At 46.4% G+C, this 20,957-nt stretch overlaps 1 protein-coding gene across 2 annotated transcripts; it reads left to right on the top strand.

The window, feature by feature from the left end:
• Window positions 1-11,242: 11,242 nt before the first annotated feature.
• UTS2B (urotensin 2B) lies at window positions 11,243-20,408 on the top strand. 2 transcript variants are annotated; one of them, XR_005702426.2, is made up of 6 exons: window positions 11,260-11,399; window positions 13,585-13,686; window positions 16,591-16,628; window positions 17,968-18,061; window positions 19,775-19,856; window positions 20,005-20,408. XR_005702426.2 is itself a non-coding variant. In XM_040074428.2 (5 exons), the coding sequence occupies exons 1-5, from the start codon at window positions 11,276-11,278 to the stop codon at window positions 19,798-19,800; spliced, it is 384 nt and encodes a 127-aa protein (XP_039930362.1). In that variant the 5' UTR covers window positions 11,243-11,275; the 3' UTR covers window positions 19,801-20,408. The 2 variants fall into 2 exon arrangements, 1 of the variants encoding a protein (XP_039930362.1); XM_040074428.2 differs by having other exon boundaries at window positions 11,243-11,399; window positions 19,775-20,408.
• The last annotated feature ends 549 nt before the right edge of the window (window positions 20,409-20,957 follow it).

Here is a 20,957-nt window from a genome sequence, read left to right on the forward strand (position 1 = left end):
CCCACCCCCGTGCTCGCACTGTTCCGCCGGCCTGCGAAAAGAAGACGTGTCCCGGTGGAGCCTCAGAGCCGCTGCCCAGCGGTGTCACGGCCCCCGCACCTTGTCCCTCAGCGCGGGGGCGGTGACAGTGCTGGGACGGGCACCTCTCGAGGAGAGCACTGCAGGCGAGAGATTCCCGGGCACGGAGCGCTGTGAGGGGCCTTTGAACCCCAGCAGTGCTCCGCCACACACGGGTTGGTGCCAGCTCTCGACGGAGATGGGAGGACTCACAGCTGCTGCCCGCCTTGCTTTGCCGGCAGTAAAGAAACAGAGCGAGATGATGTTCCGTGGGCAAAGGGGAGAAGATAAGAGAAAGAGGATTTGGGGTTTAGGAATGTCTGAGCTTCTCTGGGCTGTGCTCAGCACAACCGGTCGCTTATGTAGCTGTTATGTTTGATCATACATGTGTGATGCTGAGAATTGTGCAAGCAGAAGAAGTTAATATTGCCACATTCGAAATGAGCTGGCCTCCATGCCGCTGGTGAGCAGTCAGATCCAGAGGCTGAGCACATTTCCTGCTCCCCCTCTCCAATGGGCTCTGGGAAGCTCTGTGCTGTGGGTGACTTGGATGGGAGCTGAGAGGGAGATAGAGTAGGATGACAGATGTCAGAAAAAACATCAAAGGGAATAATATTTCAGTTTTATTAAAAAGCAGAAACATTAAAGGAAATGACAAAAAAAAAATATTTGCAGAAGGTTAGCCTTGTTCTACTCCTGAATTTTCCAATCCTGTTTCCTGAAAGTCAGGAACTGTCTGTACTGAATTCTGCCCCTTTCAAAAGATACTTCACCAGCCCCAATGTAGACTGTCTTCAATCTGACTGCCTTCACCTTCCCTTCAACTTCTTAGCCTCCTGCACAGAAAAAAGCCACAGAATTGTGTGTATTTGTGATCCCTTCTCACACTGCACACCCTAGTACAACTCTCCTGTGTGCTGGCACACTCTGAGAGCTGATGGCCTCCTGTCTAGAGGGATGCAGTACCCACTTACGGAGACGTGAGTGGTGCACAGCTGAGCCCCACTCCACAGGTTCTCCATATGATCACACAGATGGGGATTAGTCACAGGGTCTTGCCCCTCCAAGGGGCAGCTCACACAGATTATCTCCTGTCGCAGTCCCAGCTCTGCCCAGCTCCTCCTAATCCCTTTGCCATCCACACAAGCAGTACAACTGGACTTCTTGCAAATAATCCCCATGGTTACTGCCAGCTCCAAGCTAATGACAGGTCTAAAATCCATTTCTAGTTTCTCCTAAATTAGAGTTTTTCTGAACTCAGTATATTCCTCTGGATATCCTTCACCTTTTTCATAATCAAGCTTTTTGGTCGCTTAGTAAGATTTTTTTTTTTATTAGACAAAAGTGAGGACAAAAGAAGAGACCAAGCAACCAGGACTATCCAGGAGAAGTGGCAATGAATGTACTGATCTGACACAGGTCACAGCTTTCCAAACCCAGAGTATGGTTTCTCCTGTCATCTCTCATTATAAAGTATTCAAGTCAGAGCAGCAGAAGCTGAAATCCTGGTGCATTCACATTACACAGCAACTTTAATGCAACAGACCTGTTTTATGATCCTACACTTATGAACAAAGCATTAAAGCTGTCCATCCCAATGGCCATGCACTTTACTCCACACACACAGCTCTTTGCTCTAGTCTTCAGCAATGAATTTATATCACATTAATTTGTTTATCTAGGGCCAAAACCAGCAATATAAATTAGTCATAAATCTGCATTCAAGAGGTTCCGTGTTGGGCTGTTGTGGCTTTGGCTGCTGTTATGGGTGAACCATCTTCCTGGATGTGTTTAACTTCACTCGAGTGAGATCTGGTACCCCATGCTCAGTCACAACAGAGCAGTTCCTGATTTCAGGTTTCTAATACACAAATTATGGGCTCCTCATGCCTTCCTGTAGCTATATTTATTTATCTAGCAAGGTCTGCTGAAGCTCAATGATAGCCAGTGGATGGTGAGCTCTGCTAGGACCCAAGGAAACTACTGGTACACAATTAAGTGACACTTTGTTCTTGCTGCTGGAAATGCAGGGAACATCTCCAGTTGTCAGAGCACAGAAAAGCTGGAGCAGACTCCTGGGAAGGGTAACACAGGCAAAACCCTGTCAACACTGTCAACCTGTTCCCTTAGGCAGTGTATTACGCACCAAAGTATTTTCTTTGCCTTCTTGACATCAGATTTCTCTCTCATTTTGGCTTGAGTTTTGAGAGATTATTCAGATGAAGTCTCTGAAATTGGAAGATGGCATGAATCCCTTGATTATAGAAGACCCAGAAATGACCACAGCAGGACTGAGGATGAGAAGGAATTAAACAGGAACCAGGGAATGAGTTACTGATGTAATAGTAGCACTGCAGCAGCATCGTATCTCAGGCTCCCCCAAAGGGATCCTCAGCGTGGTGATCTCAAATCACCCTCCAAACTCTCACTTGTGTCTACAAGCTGCAGCTTCTAGGAAAAAAAGCATGAAAGGTGTTTGTTTTGAGAAACTGTCATCAACTTCTCCTGTGCAAATTGTACAACACCTAGCTTGACAAGTAGTACGTATTGCAATGGGTAGGAAAATCCCAAAAAAGCTGGGAAAAGTAACCACTTCTTTTATTGAAGATAACAAGACAATGACACATCAATCTTTTATAAAAGCAGGTACTTATTCCCACAGGACCTTCTGTTGGAAGAAAAGTCAATATTGTTTCCCATGAAAAAAGCAGAATTCAATCCGACTTTAAGTCTTCTCTCATGGAATAATTTCATTCAGAAGAGATTTTGCAGGGCACTAGTCCAACCCCTGCTCAAAACAGGACTGGCTTCAAAATCTAATGAGGTCGCTCAGTGCCTTCGCCAGGCGAGGTTTGAAAATCTCCAGGGCTGAAGATCACACCACCTCTCATTGATTTTTCTCCTTGTGTCTTTGTGGACTTCTTAGCCTGCAGATCTGGACCCTTGTCCTTGCACTGTGTGCCCAGCTTGGCTCTGCTTTGCAGCTGCCCCTCTCCATGGCAGACCACATTCACCAGGCACATCAGTGAGGGTGTGCTCCACCAGACTGCTGGGGCAGGGGCTCACACTGAACTGTGCCACCACACAAGTATTAAACACCAGGGAGCTCCAGCACTGGGCTCTTTGCCTGCCTGCACCCAGGCATCTGATCTGCCCCTAGACACTGGAGTAAAACAGACTGTTATGCCAGTACACCACACAACACTATCCCAGCTTTCACAGCACTGAAAACACTCCTGAGAGGATGCACAAAGGAGAGGCTGGGATACTTAAAAACAGGGGGAGGGAAAAAAAAAAAAAAAGCATCACAGTCTGGACTGGCCCTCAGAAAAGCCACAGTGAGCTTTGATGAGCAGAAGCTGCCAGACAGAGCATTGGGACTAGGAGCTAGGATTGCTTTATGCTGCTAAGATCTTTCTCCAGGCGGGGAGAGACTGTTTTGTGCTTGCTTCTTAAATAAACTGGGCACCTCTCCAAGTCTCCTGCTGTCATTTTAGGTCAACAGGATAACAACAACTGTGAAATAAATTAAGTCTCATCAAGATGTTCACTTTCGACAGAACAGTCTTTGTTCAAGTCTGCTTAATGATGGCAAAGCTCGCTTCCAACTGATGAGGCTGCTGTCCGAATAGACACAGAGGATAATAAACCTACAGGCAGGAACTTGTGCATCCATTGATGGTTAATGAAAAGAGATGGGAAAAAATGGTTCTAGGTCTCTCATGCTATCAGGTGCTGCACAAGGCCATGTCCAAAATTTGTATGTCAGTGGTGACTGATGCCAGGGAACTGACCCTTCTGGGGACATGGGCTGTGGTTTTTCCCTCCAAAGTCAAATTCCTGTATTAAACTATAAAACCTAGGGCAGGACTCCATTCAATCTGCAGGAAGCCTGAAGGATGTGAGTGCATTGTTTTCCCCCTGTGATAAATAAAAATCAAGGTTTGGGGGCTCAAACAGGACCTGCCCCCAGCTCAGGGCGAGGATGCTGCAGGGCCTCTCAGGGAGGAAGGCAGGTGATGGTGTGATGCAGGGGAAAAAACAGACAGGGGAAAAAAAAAAAAAAAGCACTTCAGACATCTACCTCCCTGCATTTCTAAGCTAAGACACTTCAAGAGAGGTTTGAAGTCCTGTGCCAGAAGGGGTGGATGAGAGGAAGCAAACATTACGGCATTGGCAAAGAGCGCCAAGAAGCAGGTGTGTAATTTCCGTAGGTAGCTGAATGGTGCCTGTGGGAATTCAGGCTCCCTGAAGAACAAGGAGAGCAGAAGCCTGCAAGGATTAAGGAATTATAAAGCTCACCAGGGGTAATGAATGGGGTGATTGCGAAGAATGGGCAGAGGAAACATAACTCGTGCTTACGTGTAACGTAGCGAGGAGCACTAGGAAAATCATGAGCCATGCCACAACAGAACAAGGGGGTTTTTTGACTGTCAGGGGGGAGAGTAAACATGTGCAATCTGAAGTGGGGTATGCCTTCCAAAAATGTCACTTAGATGAAAGTATTATTGAAAGTGTTACATAGTAGATGAGGGAAGAAAAAAGTAGCTAAATGGTCATTCCTTACTCTCATATCAGAAGAACAGATCTCACCAGAATAAGAAGTTATTAGTGCACTACAAGGAACTGCCTGCAAGCCCGGGCAATCAAGGCCTAAGAAGCATAACAAATGTGGCAGCTAGAGATGAAGCACCTTGGTCATTCTCAGATATTAACAGCCACTGCCCCCTGGATAAAACCTCAACACACTGATTTTGTAAGAGGGAATTTGGTGAAGTGCAGTTCTTGCCTAGCAGTGACTTTGCTATATTCCGCTCAGAAAAAATTCTAGGCCTACCTAAAATAAATAAATAAATAAATAACCTAATATGATTGCACTTGCCTCTATTCTTCCGGATTAAAACATAAAAATAAAATTCCTGTGTTATCCCTTGTGCCAGCTTGCCTTCCAAGCTGCAGGGTGGTATGGCATGAATATGTCCTACAGCCTCAGTTGGAGCCCTCATTTCAAGTCGCTTTGTACATGCAAGTCTACAAGCATAAAATATCAGTGTTACTTCAACAAAACAACCTTTTGCATGTGCAGAACTCTCACAGTCTCAGTAGATCTGGGCGCAGATGAAAAGCTAAGTAAGAAACTTAGATTTTCAGGCTCTCCAAAATGCAAAGGTTATGGCTACCTGCGCAGGTTTCACCAAAACACTACAGCTCTGTGTATGCTCCAAGCCCTCCCTTGGGTGACCTGTAGTGACAGTTTTCCAAAAAAATGGGCCACATTTCTCAATAAACCAAAACACCAGATGGTAACTGAGAGCAGAAAGAGAGGGAAAGGAGAGTGACAGTGAAAGTTGGCACCGTTAGCAGATAGAGTTGACCTCCACCACCTTACAAGTGCCCTTACTGTTATTTTTAGCAGGAAATTACCCAGCCTTGTCTTTACTCGGAATAATACATGCACAAGCTACATTCACCATCCAGGCTTGGAGAAGGCAAGTCATAAGAAAGAGGGGTCAAGCTCAGGGTAAATCTGGTGGTTTAACCAGATCATTCCAGATCTGGCCTCTTCAGGACACAGTCCTGGAGGTCAGATTAGTCCTACACAGGCACACCAATATTTGCCATTCAGGAGCATCACTGGAAGCATCTTTGAGACCAGCAGGTCATGGCACATTTCGAAGACGAAGAGGTTTCCATATTGCCCTCCTCTCCTCACCAGGAGCCTCGGCCAAGTCACCACAGTCAGCAGGGAGGCTGAGTCTGGAGGAGGTGTTTCAGCTCAGGACTAAAAGGCAGAAGTAAGAGCTGGGGCACGACTCTCTCTGCTCCCTGTTTTCTCCACAGGCTGCCTCCTCCCGCATCCAACACCTTTAGATTCCAGATTTACTCCTTCAGCCCCTCACTCCAGGGCAACACTTTGGAGCTGGCTTGCTCTCCAAGAAGTTAAATGGTTTCCTGGCAAACCCCGGACTGGAATTGAAAGCCAGACAGGCAGCCCAGCTTCACTCCTTACCCTCCACAGCCTTAACCTCAAGGAACTGGTTCTCTTTAGTACGATGCCCATGTGAGCTGGTGATGCTCCCCTCTGTGTGTGATCCTTGGAGGTCTGCAGTGAGGTGGAAGCTGAGCTGTGCTCTACACACTGCCTTGGACTTTTCCCTTTTCTTTCTCTGGGCAAGGATACAATTGAACCACAGCATCTGATTTTATATCAGTAACAGGCCAAGAAACAGCTGAGTCCCAAAGACAAGCACATAGAAGGGGGAACAAATTGCGTGAGCCAGACTAAAAGCTTCATAAATATTGGCTGGTTTTAACAGTCCCCTAAGGAACAGAGAATCTCATTTTATAACTACATCGCCCTCCCCATTATGCACTCCCTCCTCTCAGGAAGCTGCAAAGGGAGTTAGTCTCCTGGCTTATGAGCACAATATTTTAATTCTTCTCTGCAGTCAAGTTGCTCTGGCTGGGACTTTGCACCACACATCAGCAGGATATCTAAGTACCTTCCAGTGGTGCTTTAAATAACATTCTGGAGTGGGCTTTGTTCTCTTAAGTTGCCTCCAGCATAGAAGCTACTTGGTTAGAGGAGAAATCAGAAATTAAATGTGTAAGAGATGAAGGCTGAAGAGCACAGGGTGCATTTCACTACCTTCTCCTCTAATTCCCACCAGATAAAGCACGCTTGGAGACCCAGAGGAACAGACATGCAATAGGAATGTAGACAGAAGAGATAAATAGCAATAAGTGTGCAGTGGTGGTACAGGCAAGAAAGGCAGACACCATGGGAGAAAGGAAGGGCTTGGCTACAGGAGATGGGAATGGTTTGTTGTGCATGTGAACAGACACAGGGGATAGAGGCATGTGGTGGGACAGGTGGGAGCACTAAGCCACTGCCCAGGATGGAGAACAGGATGACTCCTGTCTTTCTGACGCTGTGTAAAAAGCTCATTTCACCCCTGCCATAAGGGCAGCTCTCTTTTCTTGCCTGCTAAACGCTTACCAACTTACCCCTGATTTGTTGGCACTGTCAATGCCCCATTCTGTCTTCCCCTCTCCAAGGCATGTCCACTCCCCATTTCCAAATTTCTTCATTGTTCCTCACCCTCACATTATTCTTAGAACCATTCTAGGCCTAAGAAAACAGTGATACATGGATCTCTCCATATGTACCATGCAGACTGAAGTCCTGTCTCTACCAGCTGAGGCTACCTACTTGCAGCCAAGTCCCACACTCAGTGCAGAGGCTGTGGCACCATTCATATATGTTCTTTCTTAAGCACCTGAAGTAAGGGCACTTCCCTGACAGGTCTTCCCTCAGCAGGTTTTTTCCTTTGGGATGAAACAAGCTATGGCTAAGTGGAGTCCATAAGGCCGTGACAAAGTCTGAGCATGCTGATGAGGTTCAGCTGTAATAAATGCTGCATGTGAAGTTGCATGTGTTCTCAAGAAGCTCTGAAAAAGAGAGAATATTGTGGGTTTTTTTCTCCAAACCCCAACTGTACAGCATACAAAGTGGTCTGGAAACCTGCCACTCCAAGCTGGCTCTGGGAAGTAGCCCTTCTATGTTCTCCTGTTTTCAGCAGCTCAACACTGCCTCCTGCATCAAGTCACTCACCCCTCACACTGAATTCCACCTGTCTGAGGCTTGCTGTGGAGCAGCAGGGGTAACTGCATTAGCATTAAATTCAGGTTAGGTTGTTTGGAGCCTGCAGTCCTACCTTCATTAGAGCCAACTGAAAAGCCCAAAGCAACTTCAGAGAAACTGATATTTTGTGTAACATACCCGAAAATCTTAATTGCTACAAGATCTACCAATCCACCTGTCAGGGAAGAGGAGCCTCTGCACACGTTGAGGAAGATGATGTCAGAGAGCAGCAAGGGCCAGCTGTTCCCAAAGGAACTGGGAGCCAAGGAGAGTGATGCTGACAGCAGGACAGGGACTCATCCTGAGAGGGGAGAGCAGGGCAGGATCAGAGGCTGCAGCCAGGTTCAGTCAAGAGCCCCAGTGTTCAGGCAAGCCCATGATGATGAGGCAGATCCCAGGTCAAGATGCAAGTTAATACACTGGTCAACATCAGGGCTGATGGGAGCAGTCAGAGATAAACACAGCTCAGTGAGCACCAGACAGGTCCACAGAGTGGGGACATACCCACAGTCAAGCAGGGAAGTCCACTTGCAGGTCTGGGTTCAGATCAATAAGGACCACGGGCAGGCAAAGACATAGATAAACTCCTGACTAGAATTCCTCCAGATAGCTCTGGGGTAAACAGGAGCCCAGGCTGAGACTAAATGGGTCTCCTGAGCTGATGGGCAGAGAGGGTGGTGGGGCCCCACCTGAGGATGCTCAGGACCATTAGCACCCTCCAGACACTGACACTCCTATTCCTCTCCCACTGAGAGCTGGTGCAGCTGGATTTGGTGGCACTGCTTGAACCAAGCCTTCTCTGTTCCTGCCCTCTGGGCTGCTGACCCTTGTCAGTTTTCCACTTTGGTTGTGTTGGGTTACCTGAAGTCTGCACAGCTGTGTGAAAAGAGAAGCTTCTACGTGAAGGGGCAGACTGGAGCTGTGGGAGGTAGAGATGGAGCTCACATCTTCATGTTCTCATTATCCTTGAACTCCAGACACAAATGGATGATCGTCAATGACATTATCAGTCATCAGACATTACCAATGGGTGAAGTAATAGAAAGAATGTGGAGACTGCTTTGTTTGTCTATGGAGAATAAAATACCTAAGAACAATAAAATGTAATATTATTTCCAGCACCTGGACTAATGGGATAAAAGCAAAGGAATTTTCCAGGCGGGAGCTAAGAGAAGCCCAACAGTGCAAATCAATTATCTCTTAAATAAAAAAAAAAAAAAAAAAAAAAAAAAAATAAATAAAAAAAATAAAAAAAAATAAAAAAAAATAAAAAAATAAAAAAATAAAAATAAAATAAAAAAAAATAAAAAAAATAAAAAAAAATAAAAAAAAAATTAAAAAAAAATAAAAAAATTAAAAAAAAAAATAAAAAAAAAATTAAAAAAAAAAAAAATCCACTAGTACAGCAGCATACTGACAGCAACTGCCAGGCTTTTCTTCACCAACCCATCCCCTGAAAGCATCCACTCCTCACAGCATCCAGTCATCTTCCTTCTCAGAGGTAAATGCAGCATGGCAGTTCCCCACCTTCACCAGGGCCATCACTGGAAAGGTCTGGCACACTCTCTACATGAGTTGCTTTAGGGGCTGAACAGTTGCAATGATCCAGAACTGAAGTTTCTGGAAATCCCAGGAATAGCTCAACTTCCTGAAAGAGCCTGCCAATAGCCCATGAGATCTTGTACCCAAAGGTAGGGAAAAACAGTCAGAGATCTTTGGATTTTGCATGATCTTAGATGAGATGGAGAAACTCACCTTCTGTATCCAGGCAAAGTCAATTTCACAGCAGATCTCAGGACAGACTGAGATTTAGCCATTTAGCACTAAATTAAAATAGACTTGGCCTTGCCTTAGAGGTATAGTTTTGAGTCAGAGCTGCTGTTTTCCAGACTGAACTCCTGTGCAAAGTGGTGCTCATCAAGTTACATCCTCTGCTTCATGGGGGCTGCTTGAAACTGGCACCTTAGAGAGATGGAAAAGTGTTCCACTAGGACATAGGTGTCCCTCAGTCCACGCAGAACTTTGTGAAGAAGGTGAGCACTTCAGATAACTTCACAAGTCTGAGGGAAACTACGAGTTTGGTTAATTTGTATATATTATATCTCCAGGGAAAATTTTGGAATATTTTCTCAGTAGAGAACTCTTCGTTAACGGAAACATCGCATTCATTTTTATGGGTGTATCCCACAAAAAATTCTGAGCCTCTCCCCATCAATTTTTGTTAATAATATATCGAATAATAAAATATTACAAAGGTTATTAAAAGTCTTGCCATTCAATACCTATCCAAGGCACAGAACAAGTTGTAGGGAGAGCTGGGGACCTGAAGCCAAAAGCCCAAACATGGAAATGATACTGTCTTTTAGCTGAGATGAAGGGCAGTACCATCAGAAGAAGCTATCTTGGGTAATCTGGCATGATGTGGTGTCAAAAAAGCACACACAGTGAGTCACTAGGAGTGTATGTACAAATCAGAGCTTGCCCTGATCCTCTCCCCCATCCCACCACGGGGGGAGTGAGCTGGCAGCTCTGTGGTGCTTAGTTCCTGGCTGGGCTTACACCACGACAAGTACAGATGATTCAGTCCTGCAGGAAGAGAAGAAGTGAAGAACAAAGCCTAGCATTGTTACTATCACAATATTTTTCTTGGTAAGGTTGTTGTGGAAAAGTAGTAACAGGTTCCTGATCAATAGTGTTGGATAGGCAGCAAATGGAAGTCAAACCAAAATGTAGTCATGGCCTGAGAAGACATGGAATATACGAGATTTGTCTCAGTACTTTGCTCTAAAATTATAAAACAAGGCTGCGTAGCCAGAACCAACATCTGACCTTCCACTTCTTTTTTTTCCCCAAGAAAAAAACTGAAGACTCTTGCCCATCCTTGACGTATTCCATACCTACTGCCAAATCTGCACTCCCCCACTCAGACATAATCCCAAAATAGGGTGTGATGCCTTTCCCGTTGACAAAGCCATAAGTCACAGTGAGCAAGACACACTCAACATTCTCCAATCAGTTAAATGAAAAGAGCTCTCCCCCTCTGTTTCCCACCACTTCAGCACTCATTATTTCTCACATTAATTAATACAGGCACTAGGAAGTGAGATGATAAATTACAAAACCCCATTAACCTGATTCTGTCCAAACTGGTAAAATATGGCAGCATTAGACAAATTGACAAATCTTACATTAGACAGATCTTCCATGCTAATGTGGGAGTCCTCATGCCTGAACTCTGTTAAAGCAGCAGCCCCGAAAGAGTATTTTTAATGTGCGTACGTACGGAATGTATATCAACGTGCGTGAACAGTGCACGCCTGTGGGAACGTCAGAATTCATTAGATCAGTCTGATATGAGATATATTGAACAGGTTCCATCTGACATATGTTACTGGGTTGTTCTGTCCACTCCCAACGGAGTGAATCATATTGACAGGTTGAATTATATCTCAAGAGATATTTTTCTCCCCTCCTCCAAAGGCCATTTGCAATCACAGCACATCCACTGCCTCTTAAAAGTGAGCTCATCTGGCGCTGGTTGCATTGAAGTCCTCCACCGTGCCTGAAGGAAGGATGCTTTTGGGTGCTGGGAGCGTGGAGAAGATGTGGTCTGCCCAGCTGTGTCTGGCAGTGCTAACCATTCTGACCGTGGCTCTGTGTGTCCCATCCACGCACGGAGACCCTTTTTTACTCCAAGGTAAGCTGGAATACAGACTACATGACACAGGTAGGTGGTTATCTTTCTGTTTGCTGCTTGCCATGGCCAACGCAACACTCACTTCTCTGGGAAAGGAAACAAAACGAACCTCGAGCTGTACTGATCAGTCTGTTAACATGGGTGCTAGTGAGAGGTCTGTTCATATTATCATGGGCTAAAGCTGTCCTTCTGCTCTGCAGCTGGCTGTATGACAATCAGTGGCTTCTGCTAATCAGTGAAAATATCTGGTTGGATCTGGTAAGGGTAGCTCTTTCTCTCCCCTTAAAAAAAATATAAAAAAAATTAAAAATTCCAGTATGTACCATATGAGATTTGACAGCTCATAAATGTCAGTAGTACGGTGATGCTGAACTTTTTTTTCCTTCACAGAACTTCTTTTTATATGTATTGCTCCCATAATTTAAATTAATCTTAACCTAAATTTATACTGCAGAGAAATGTCAATCATTAGTGCTCTTTCTCAAAGAGGCTTGGCAGTGGAAAAAAGGAAAGAGCCACTAAATATAGACTTGAAAATAACATTGCTTTTTAAATTATTTTTCCTCTTATATCACCTCTTTATTTTTGTAATTACAACCAAAATATTCCCCAGGCCACTCTATCTAAATCCTGCTTCTGTTTAGCTTTTACTGGAGTGTTTATAGCATTGGGTTGTTGTTTTGGGGGTTTTTTTCCCTGTAGCAAATCCCCCGAAAAACTGAAAGTAGCTATTTTAAAATTATCACTGTCCTTCATAGTTAGGGACGAGGTTTATGGCACTCCATGCTGACTGCGGGTCGCTCTGCTTGCTCCCCTGCCTTTATTTCCAGAGATTGCAATCGGCACCAGCGGCTTCAGCCGCAGCGTGAGGCAGGGTTGAGTCTGGCCAAACACTTGGAGCATCCCTTTGGCCAGCGTCCCTCAGCTTCTGCAGATTTATGTGATGTTAGCTAATGGAGCTGATTCCCACATACTCTTCTTGAGCATCCTTCAGGCTCGTCTGGTACAACGTTTTGTTTCGTGTGTACCAAGAATAATTGCACTCATCCCCTCAGAGGGGCTGATAGCTGGATGAGACTGCATTGAGAGAAGTCCTAAAGATCCTGGAAGAAGAGGAAAAAAGCCTTTCTGTATGATTTCTTAGTATTTTCCATGGAATTCTGTAGGCATCTTCTAGGGCTTTGTAGGGTCTGGGTGTGGGGTAGGGCTGTTCAGACCAAAGATTTCTTTGAATGGCCACTCTCCCTATAAAGTCTGGCTCCTGTTCCGTCATTCTCAAAAATTAGTGCAGCGTTCTAGTCTCAGATGACTCTGGAAATCTGTTGAGCAGAGCTGGGAGGGTCCCAGAGCCTTCAGGCTGTGCAGCCTCATCCCCTGTGTCTGTTGGTTTCTGCTGAACCCTTGACCTTCATAACCATTCATTTGAGGGCATGGCCACAACCACTAAAGTAAAACCACTGAGAAAGTGCCCTAAAGGAGGCCTCTTAGAGAGCTCCAAATTGCTTAAAGACAGCAGCTTGGGGAGGTTTTTTTCTGGAAAAATTCTGCATGGTCTTGCTTTAAGTTCTTCCACTCTTGAACTCTGTTCAGGAGGAATTCTTCAGTACTGCTGGCAATCAGACAGAGCAGCCCCAAGGCCGAGTGAGCTCGAGAAAGGGCTGTGGGGCTGCAGGGCTTTTCAGCTGTGGTACCCACACCTCAGCCCAGGGAGGAGGGACTTCCCTCCTCTGTCAGCCCTGGGAAGGTGCATGGGGTGAGCAGAGGAACTCCTGCAGTTTTGAGAAGAGAGGATGGTGTGGGCTCCTGTCTGGCTTTGCAGGGGCTCCCACTCCTCCTGCCTTGCAGAGGAGCTCGGGGCTGTGTAAATCAGGGTGATGTCTCCAGCTCTCTGCAGCCAGTCGTGCTGAAGAGGCTGCAGAGGAACTGGCCAGCAGCCCGGGGCTGGCAGGGAGGGCTCCCCATCCCACACCCTTCCACTGCGCAGCCCTCACTGCCTGGACGTTTTATTCTGTGCTCACACACCTTCCTTTTCCACCGAGCTCCTTCCACCCTGGTGAGCGCTGACAGGAGACATTTTCCTTCCACTTCCTGTCCTTCTTAATTTGATTAAGAGATTAATGGCATCAATTGATTAATTGATTTTTAATTTGATGAGATTGAGAAAGATGTGGTTTATGTGCTGCAGAGAACCGAGTGCTCCCAGAGAGAGAAGACACAAATCACGAGGACACGTTGCTGACTCTGCTTCTTAATAAGAAATTCGCATGGCGGAGGCCAGAAAATATTGGTAAGTGAAGGGGAGGGGGGATCTCTGCTTCTTGAATCTGTGCTTGCATCGATGCAAGGAACCTGCTTCTCAGGTTCTTCAGAAATAGCAACTGCTCAGAAAGTGGAAGCAGCACCCGGTGTGGTGCCTACATGTGGTTAATGTCAGATGCTCTCTGTCATGGGGCTCTGGGACCTGCTTTTGCAATGCAAAGTAAAGCCGCCAAAACCCATGTACCCTAGGTCCTCAGACACTCAAGATTTTGCTGGGAACACATGTGTGTACTTAAGTAAAAAAAAGGAAAATTTTCTGCTGAGTGCCTGTGGCCCTCCATCCCTTAGTTGTTGTGTGCATTGCCCAGCACATGGACCAGCTTTGGGAGTCACCTCTGTGCCCACACCCCACCCAGCCCCGTGTGCTTTTGAGACACAGCAGCATCTTGTTTTCATTTGGGGCAGGGGGATTTCAGGAAGAATTTCCAGTGAGTTCCTTTGGGGTCAGGTGTAGTTTGGGGTAGGTTTGTAGTTGGGCAGGGGAAGCTCCTGCCTGGGCCTGAGCCCCTGCTGCTGCTGGAAGAGATGGAGACAACTGGCTTTTCGCACACAGCCACCAAAGATGGGCCAGGGAGAGGCTCTTTCTATCTGTGCTCCATCAACAGATACCAAATGTAAAAACCACCCACCAGTGGCTAAACTCAGACCCTGCTGAAGAGAAACTTGGGCTTTCCCTGACAGGAGGCACAGCCATCACAAACACCAAATGGATTACAGAGGTCAGCTATTCCCATGGCCTCTGCAGCCAGGACAGGGTTTGGGCTGGACGTGGTGGTCTCGGAGCAGGAAGCTGCCCTTCCCTGTGAAAACAGCTGAGAGGAGGCCCAGCAAAAACCTTGTTATCAAAATTCATTTTTAAACGCACTCAGTGCTCTTCCCCAGACCCTTGTTAATGCAGTGAGGCAGTGGTTAAACAAGCCTGGGACAAATAAATAAACATAAATAAATCAAGCCCTTATACTAACAAAGGCATTCTTCTCGCAAAAGGGATGCATTCAAGAAATAACATTTTTATGATAAGTTCATGGATTATTGTACTTATTACTCCTAGAGGAGAGGCTACATTTTTTGCTAGACAATTGAATATAATGAATCTCTGAGCAGAGCAGAGACAGTGGATTTACAGCAGGCAGTTTCTCAAGGCCTCATCCATAAATTAACTTCCTTCTCCCTGTCTGAGATAATCTGTTCCAAATTTCAACCCCTGTTCATTTTCTATTCATAGCAGTCATTGGCCAAACTTACAGTTTGAAAAAAATCAAGCCGAAACAGGCACTTGAAACTCTGAAAGAGGTAAAAATGTTAATAATAATAATAATTCTTAAGTGACACTTTTGACTTATAGATATGCCAGGGTCTGTCTGTCTCTACCTTATGGGTATGTAAAGACATACTTAGGAGGAATCTGCCTGAGGTCATTGCTGATAGTGCCAGGAACAGAGCCCACACCTTCTGGTTCCATCCCCACCCCCATCCCCATCTCATCTCTCAAATCCAATCCTCATGTAATGGATTTGCTTAAGAACTGCTGCTTTTACTGTTGGATGAATGTCAGAAAATATTCAGGATTTTTCAACAAAACTCTTTCTTTCTTAAAGGAGAAACCAAGAGGGCAGTCAGCTCTTTCTTGGCACCTTCCTGCCCAGTTTCAAATGTCACCAAAAAAAAAAAAAAAAAAAAAAAAAAAAAAAAGCCCAAGTCTGGCAATGTCTGCTGCGTGCTGAAGTCTTATCTGAAATTTGAAATCAAGAGGAATTATGTCTTAAATCCCCCTGATGATCCAGAGCAATGCCATGTTAGGAACAGAGAAAAGAGGCAGCTCCACGGCTGTTTTTTGGTTTGCTAGTGGGGCCCAGCAAAAACATTCTTTAGCTCTTTCCTGGCTCTTCTGCTTATTTTAGTGCATTTTTTCCCAAACTAGCACTTAAAACCAGCTGATCACTTTGCACTCCCCTCCCAGGAGAACTAGTGTAGCCAGTCACTCAGCTTTGACTGAGCTCATCTGTCTTATTAAAAAATTAACTGGCTATGACATCAGTTTGGCCCTGGAAAAAGGTACCTCAGTCCTCAAGAGCAGTGAGACTGAAATTCCCCACCCCTGCAGCTTTCCCTGTTGCTATTCCAGGCTCTTCTCAGTTCAGCTGGATGTTTCAGATCCTGTTCTTAGGCACCTAACTCTCCCCTCTTTCTGCACGGGCAGTTCATTCATCCACCTGCATAGTTTTTTGACAGTAGGACAGTACTGATTAGCCTTGAGATCTCTAAGCCTGATCTGTGAGGCTGGGCCCCAGGTCCTCATGCTCCCCTAACGTTTGGAAGTGTGGAATCCGTGCACTTATTGCTATGTGACTTTTCCTGTTGCTCCACTCTGCCAGCCTGGATCTTTGCTGACTTATAGATCAGTAAATTGCGCTAGGCTAAATTTGTGTCTTCTGACTTCTGCCTGCATGGGTGATGTGAAGATAAACAAGTCTTAAAGGAAGCAATGGGATTTCATATAAAAGCCAGTGACAGGAAAGCAGCACTGGAGATTTGCAGTTAGCAGGATAAAAATTACAAAGCAGCAAAGAGTTTCACCTGGACTGGTATCACACTAAGTGACCTCATTGGGCCAATTCCCCTACGGCCTGGTGAGCAGAAAAGAAGCCTCCCTCATAATGGAGAATTAGGATAAGGACCCATAGGATTCAGCAGAGAAAACCTGCTTTTCTGTCTGTTTCTGCTGCCATTCATTTGAAGATCACTAACAGGAGTTAAATGATAACCGGGTTTTTTCTTGTTGACCTCTGGAGAGCACAAATGAAGAAATGGTTTTTAATCTGAGCTTCAGGAAGCAATGCAGATACTGATGTCACTCTCTCCCTTCTTGCAGACTGGGAGCTGGCAAAGAAATTTGAAGAGCTTGAAGAGGTGAGAGGAATGAATGCATAGACACATAGATGCATGTTCTTGCATGGGAAGTTAACAATTGTGTAAGCTGTCTCTGTGCCCTGTCCTTCCATTTTGCATCCTGATACCCTTCCCCTTGCTGCTGTAATTTAAGCATGGATGGAGAAAAGGGAAAAGCAGAACCTGGTCTAAACAGTTGCACAAGTTGGAAAAGGTAAAAAGAGAACAGGGTTATAGACTGGTGCAATGAGAGCTGAGCAGCTCCTGCCTCTGTCACCAGTGAAAGGGCAGCGAAGGCCAGGCCAGGAAAGAATTAAACACCAAATGAAATCTCCATAGGAGAAGAGGGAGTGGGAAGAGGAGGTCATGCTGCCTCCCTAGGCATTGTATGAGCTGCCTACATCAGGTAAGAGGTTGGAGAGAAAGCCACTGCCTGCCTAAAGCAGAATTTTTCTGGACTCTGCTTGTGGGAGTGGCCCTACTGAAGGTCAGAGCCCTGCTGGGCAGATCAGAGCACACACATACAAGTAGAGTCTCCATCCTACACCCACTGCCCAGGAACTGCAGACCAGGAAAGGTCTGCAGCGACCTTGGCGTGGCTCCCACTGAGGCCCAAACCCTGCAAGCAGTGCGAGTGATTTTTCCTCCCTCTCAGGCCAGGTCCAGCTGTTCCAGATGTTTGCGTGGGTGCTGGAGATCCTGCTAAGTTCCACATGGCACTTTTTATTTCAGACCGAAAAATCCCAGTGCATCATGCCAGACAGGAGGCTGCCAGGTGCTACACCAGCCTCTCTCTCCAGTGCTCAGGGACACAAGCTCTGACTTTGAGAGCAGCTCTGCCGAAGCAAAAGTCAGGATGATGGCTGCAGATGCTCCCAGTCCACAGAGAGTAGCTAAAGATGAAGAAATGCATCAGACTGTCCACAGTGCGACCAAGGGAGGGTAGCAAGGACAGTGAGGGGGAGAGAGAGGGACAGCCCAGGGCGATGGAGAAGCGATGCCCTCTGCTGCAGTGTCTGGATGCCTGGAGAGCTCCTGCCCCAGCACGGTCCTGACTCTTAGTGCTGCCACGTCCCTCTACACAGCCTCCTCTCCACAGGGACTTACACCTAGGGTGGAGGGAAAGAGCAGGGGGTGCCCACACCACTGCCACCACACAGCTTAATGAAGGGGGACGTGAGGAGGTATGAGTGCTCCAAAGGCAGATCCTCCGGGAATGGTCCTGCTCCAGGGAACGCTCCATCCTTCCCAGTGATCTACAGCCAATCTACATGTAGCTCCTTTGCCCTGTGTTTCCCAGCTCTCTGTGGAGCTCCTCATGGTGGGGCCCTTGTTTACTGCTCTTTTTCTGTTTAAACAGCTGGAGAAGTTGAAGGATCAGCTCTCAGCTGAGGATGGGTCAGAGGTGGCCTATGCCTTGGAAAGTCTCTCAGCATCCCAGCCCAAAAAACGCGGTAGGTTTTGAATTTGAGCCTTGCAGCCATCCTATCCGCTCTCATTTCCAGGGCTTCCTTTGGGCAACAAAGACAGTCACAGTAAACATGCCCCAAATATGCTGAAAAACAGCTGGTTGGCAGCTTTTCGAGCAGTCCTGGCTCTCTCTCATGGCTGGCTGGTTCAACAGCTGGTGGGAAGGATTGTGTCCCCCAACCCAGTCTGCTGTCGAGGCAGATACACCGAGCCTGCACACCCAGGGCCTCGTGGAGGCAGGCAGTGTCACATCCTGCTTTTCACAGAGGAGCGTGGGGTTACATGAGCCACCAGTGCCTGTCCTGGAGGGGGGCAGCTCTGTATGAACACGTCCCCACAGTGCACCCCTCGCTTTGCTCTGACCTCAAAGCAACTGCTGGAGGCATAATGAGGCATGTGGAGTGCAGGCATTCCCCTCTGCCAAGGTCAGTGCCTCCCCACAGAGAAAAAAGGAGCGCTTGTCTGCTGCTGAAAAACAGCTAAAAAGGATGTGGAAATCAACCAAGAATGCAGGGAACTAAGATCTGGTATGTCCCTCAGTTGGTCTCCGAGCTTTGTCCAGTCTGTGTGCAGTGGCTCAGGAGAATATTGCAGGAGTGCTCCCGTGAAGCTGCCCCTGACAAACACATGGACAATGCTGCTCACACTGGCTTTCAATGGATTCCTCCACAAAGCAGTAGCAGCTGTGAACCAGAAGTCACTGATGACAGATCTGGCCTAAAAACAAAAGAGCTGGTTCTGCCCTTAGCCCACATGCTCTGTGCATGTGGAAGCTGACAACTGCCAGCCAGTGAGAGAAAATCCCTTTGTGCAAGGCTTGCTTAGATGCTTAGGTGATCCTTAGGCAATATGCAATTTATAATCAACCCTGGAGGCTGTCATTAATTTGACTAATGTAATTCATGCCTCCACCAGTCTGGAAGGTTTAATGTAGATAAAACAACTTCCCCTTGCCAGATTTAAATCAGATTCTGACAGAAATGAAAGCTGGCAATCTTTGTCTTTATCTAAAGTCCTTCCAGTCTGGGAGGAGCTCATGTCTCAGCATGAGCACTGCTGATTCAGTAGGAGTTTTCTTCCAAGATCCTGCTTTCAAAAACCAGGTATAAATCTCTTCTCATACTCGGTAACAGGAAACTCACATGGGATTCATGATGGTTGTGATACAGTTACTTTTTCCAACACCGAAATATTCATCCTTCCCTAATTTAGTCTTAGAAGATTCTACAGAAATCAGTGTTGTTTTGAGGATCTTTAGTAGCAGAGTGGCAATGACTGGGTTTAAAAAAAAAGTAAGAACCAGATCCAATCTCTGCAAGTCAGTATCCTGCTCTTCCAGTCAGCCACAGGTGAAAACCGCTGCACACGCCTCTGAAGCAGCAAAACTGCTGACCAGTAGACAGGAAAGAAAAAACTGGCTCCCGACATTGCTGAAGTAGAACAAAAGAAAACACTTTAGATCAAGCAACATGAAGACAACTTTTAGACCCCATGTTTAAACTATGAGCAGCTAAAAGAAACACCTTCTAAAAGTGTTACATGAGCTCAAAGCTGGTTATTTAAATGTGTCCTGAAAGCACAATGCTGGCTGCATGCTCCAACTCTCTCAAGTCTTTTGAAACCTTCTCCAGGGCTAGAGTGGGAAGCTGGAAAAAGTCCTTTGTATGCTGACATCTTTCTTTCATATCTCTCCACAGCCTGCTTTTGGAAATACTGCATCTGAAGGCTCGTCAGGACTTGGAGGATGAAGATGAGCCCTTCCCCAAACTGCCTTGCTGGGTATTAACATGTTAAGAGTTTGTTCTGTTCCCTCATCGTGCTGCTAATTTGGAAGCCATCCTCCACGACTGCACCACAGCCAAGTCTAACAGGGGCCGTGACAGGAGCTGGCAGCCCACTGCCACTCTCTACTGTTCCTTTCTTCCAGGTTTAACCTACCGTGGTCTTCTACTCAGAAGATGCTTCCCAACTTTCTGTGCTGTCCTGTGTGTGCCATTCAGGCTGCTGCCACTGTGCACTGTCCCCCTTCTCACCAGCTCCCCTGAGGCACCGAACACTAACTCAGCTTCCCCGGGCTTGGGGTTCTGCCCACACCTGCAGGCGTGTCTCTCAGTGGTGTCTGGGTTTTCTGTCGCCTCCTGAGCAGGTCTGAGCTGCCCTGGTGGCCGCTGCTGGGACAAGGCAGGCTGGGTGTGATGTGAAGGGCTCAGGGCTGGATTGCTGAGCTGGAGCTGCTCCCCGCCACGTCTCACAGTGTGCACAGGGGAAGGCAGGCAGAGAGCTCTGGATCCTTTGGATACCATTCCAATAAAGATTTTCTGTTGCACAGAAGCATGTGTTTTTTGCTTTCTCAGCCCCTGCAGGGACCCAAAGTGCAGCACATTTCCCTTGATGTTGGCTCTTGTTACCTTAATGGTTCATGTGGAGTTCACAATGGAAGAAAGGCTCCCATTAAACACCTGGGGTCTTAATGTGCCTGAGAAACAGACCCTTCCTTTTGGCCAGGATCAGGAATGAGAGCTGGGTCTTTTTTGTTGATATTTATGGGATACTGTCCTCATTGGACTGGACCAGACCTGCTGGTTTCTACCTACTCACCCCAAAGAGATGTTTGGAGCAGAGACTTTTGGTTCATCTGGTTGGTCAATGCAGGTGCTAGCTGGCCTTTTCTACTGCAGAATTATATCTGGCCCTGCCCAAAAGAAGAAGATCACAATCCATTAGTGACTCCTACATATATTCATCTCAAGTCACCTTACCCACATTTATTTGCAAAAGCAAAGGACCTCATTACCAAAAACGTAAATTCAAAATCAATCCTGATGTTAAATTTGAGGTTTCCAACAACGTAAATGAGAGCAGGATCTGGCAGCCACTGTG

This window comes from Hirundo rustica, chromosome 10 (assembly GCF_015227805.2).
Source record: "Hirundo rustica isolate bHirRus1 chromosome 10, bHirRus1.pri.v3, whole genome shotgun sequence".
NCBI classification, from domain to species: domain Eukaryota; kingdom Metazoa; phylum Chordata; class Aves; order Passeriformes; family Hirundinidae; genus Hirundo; species Hirundo rustica.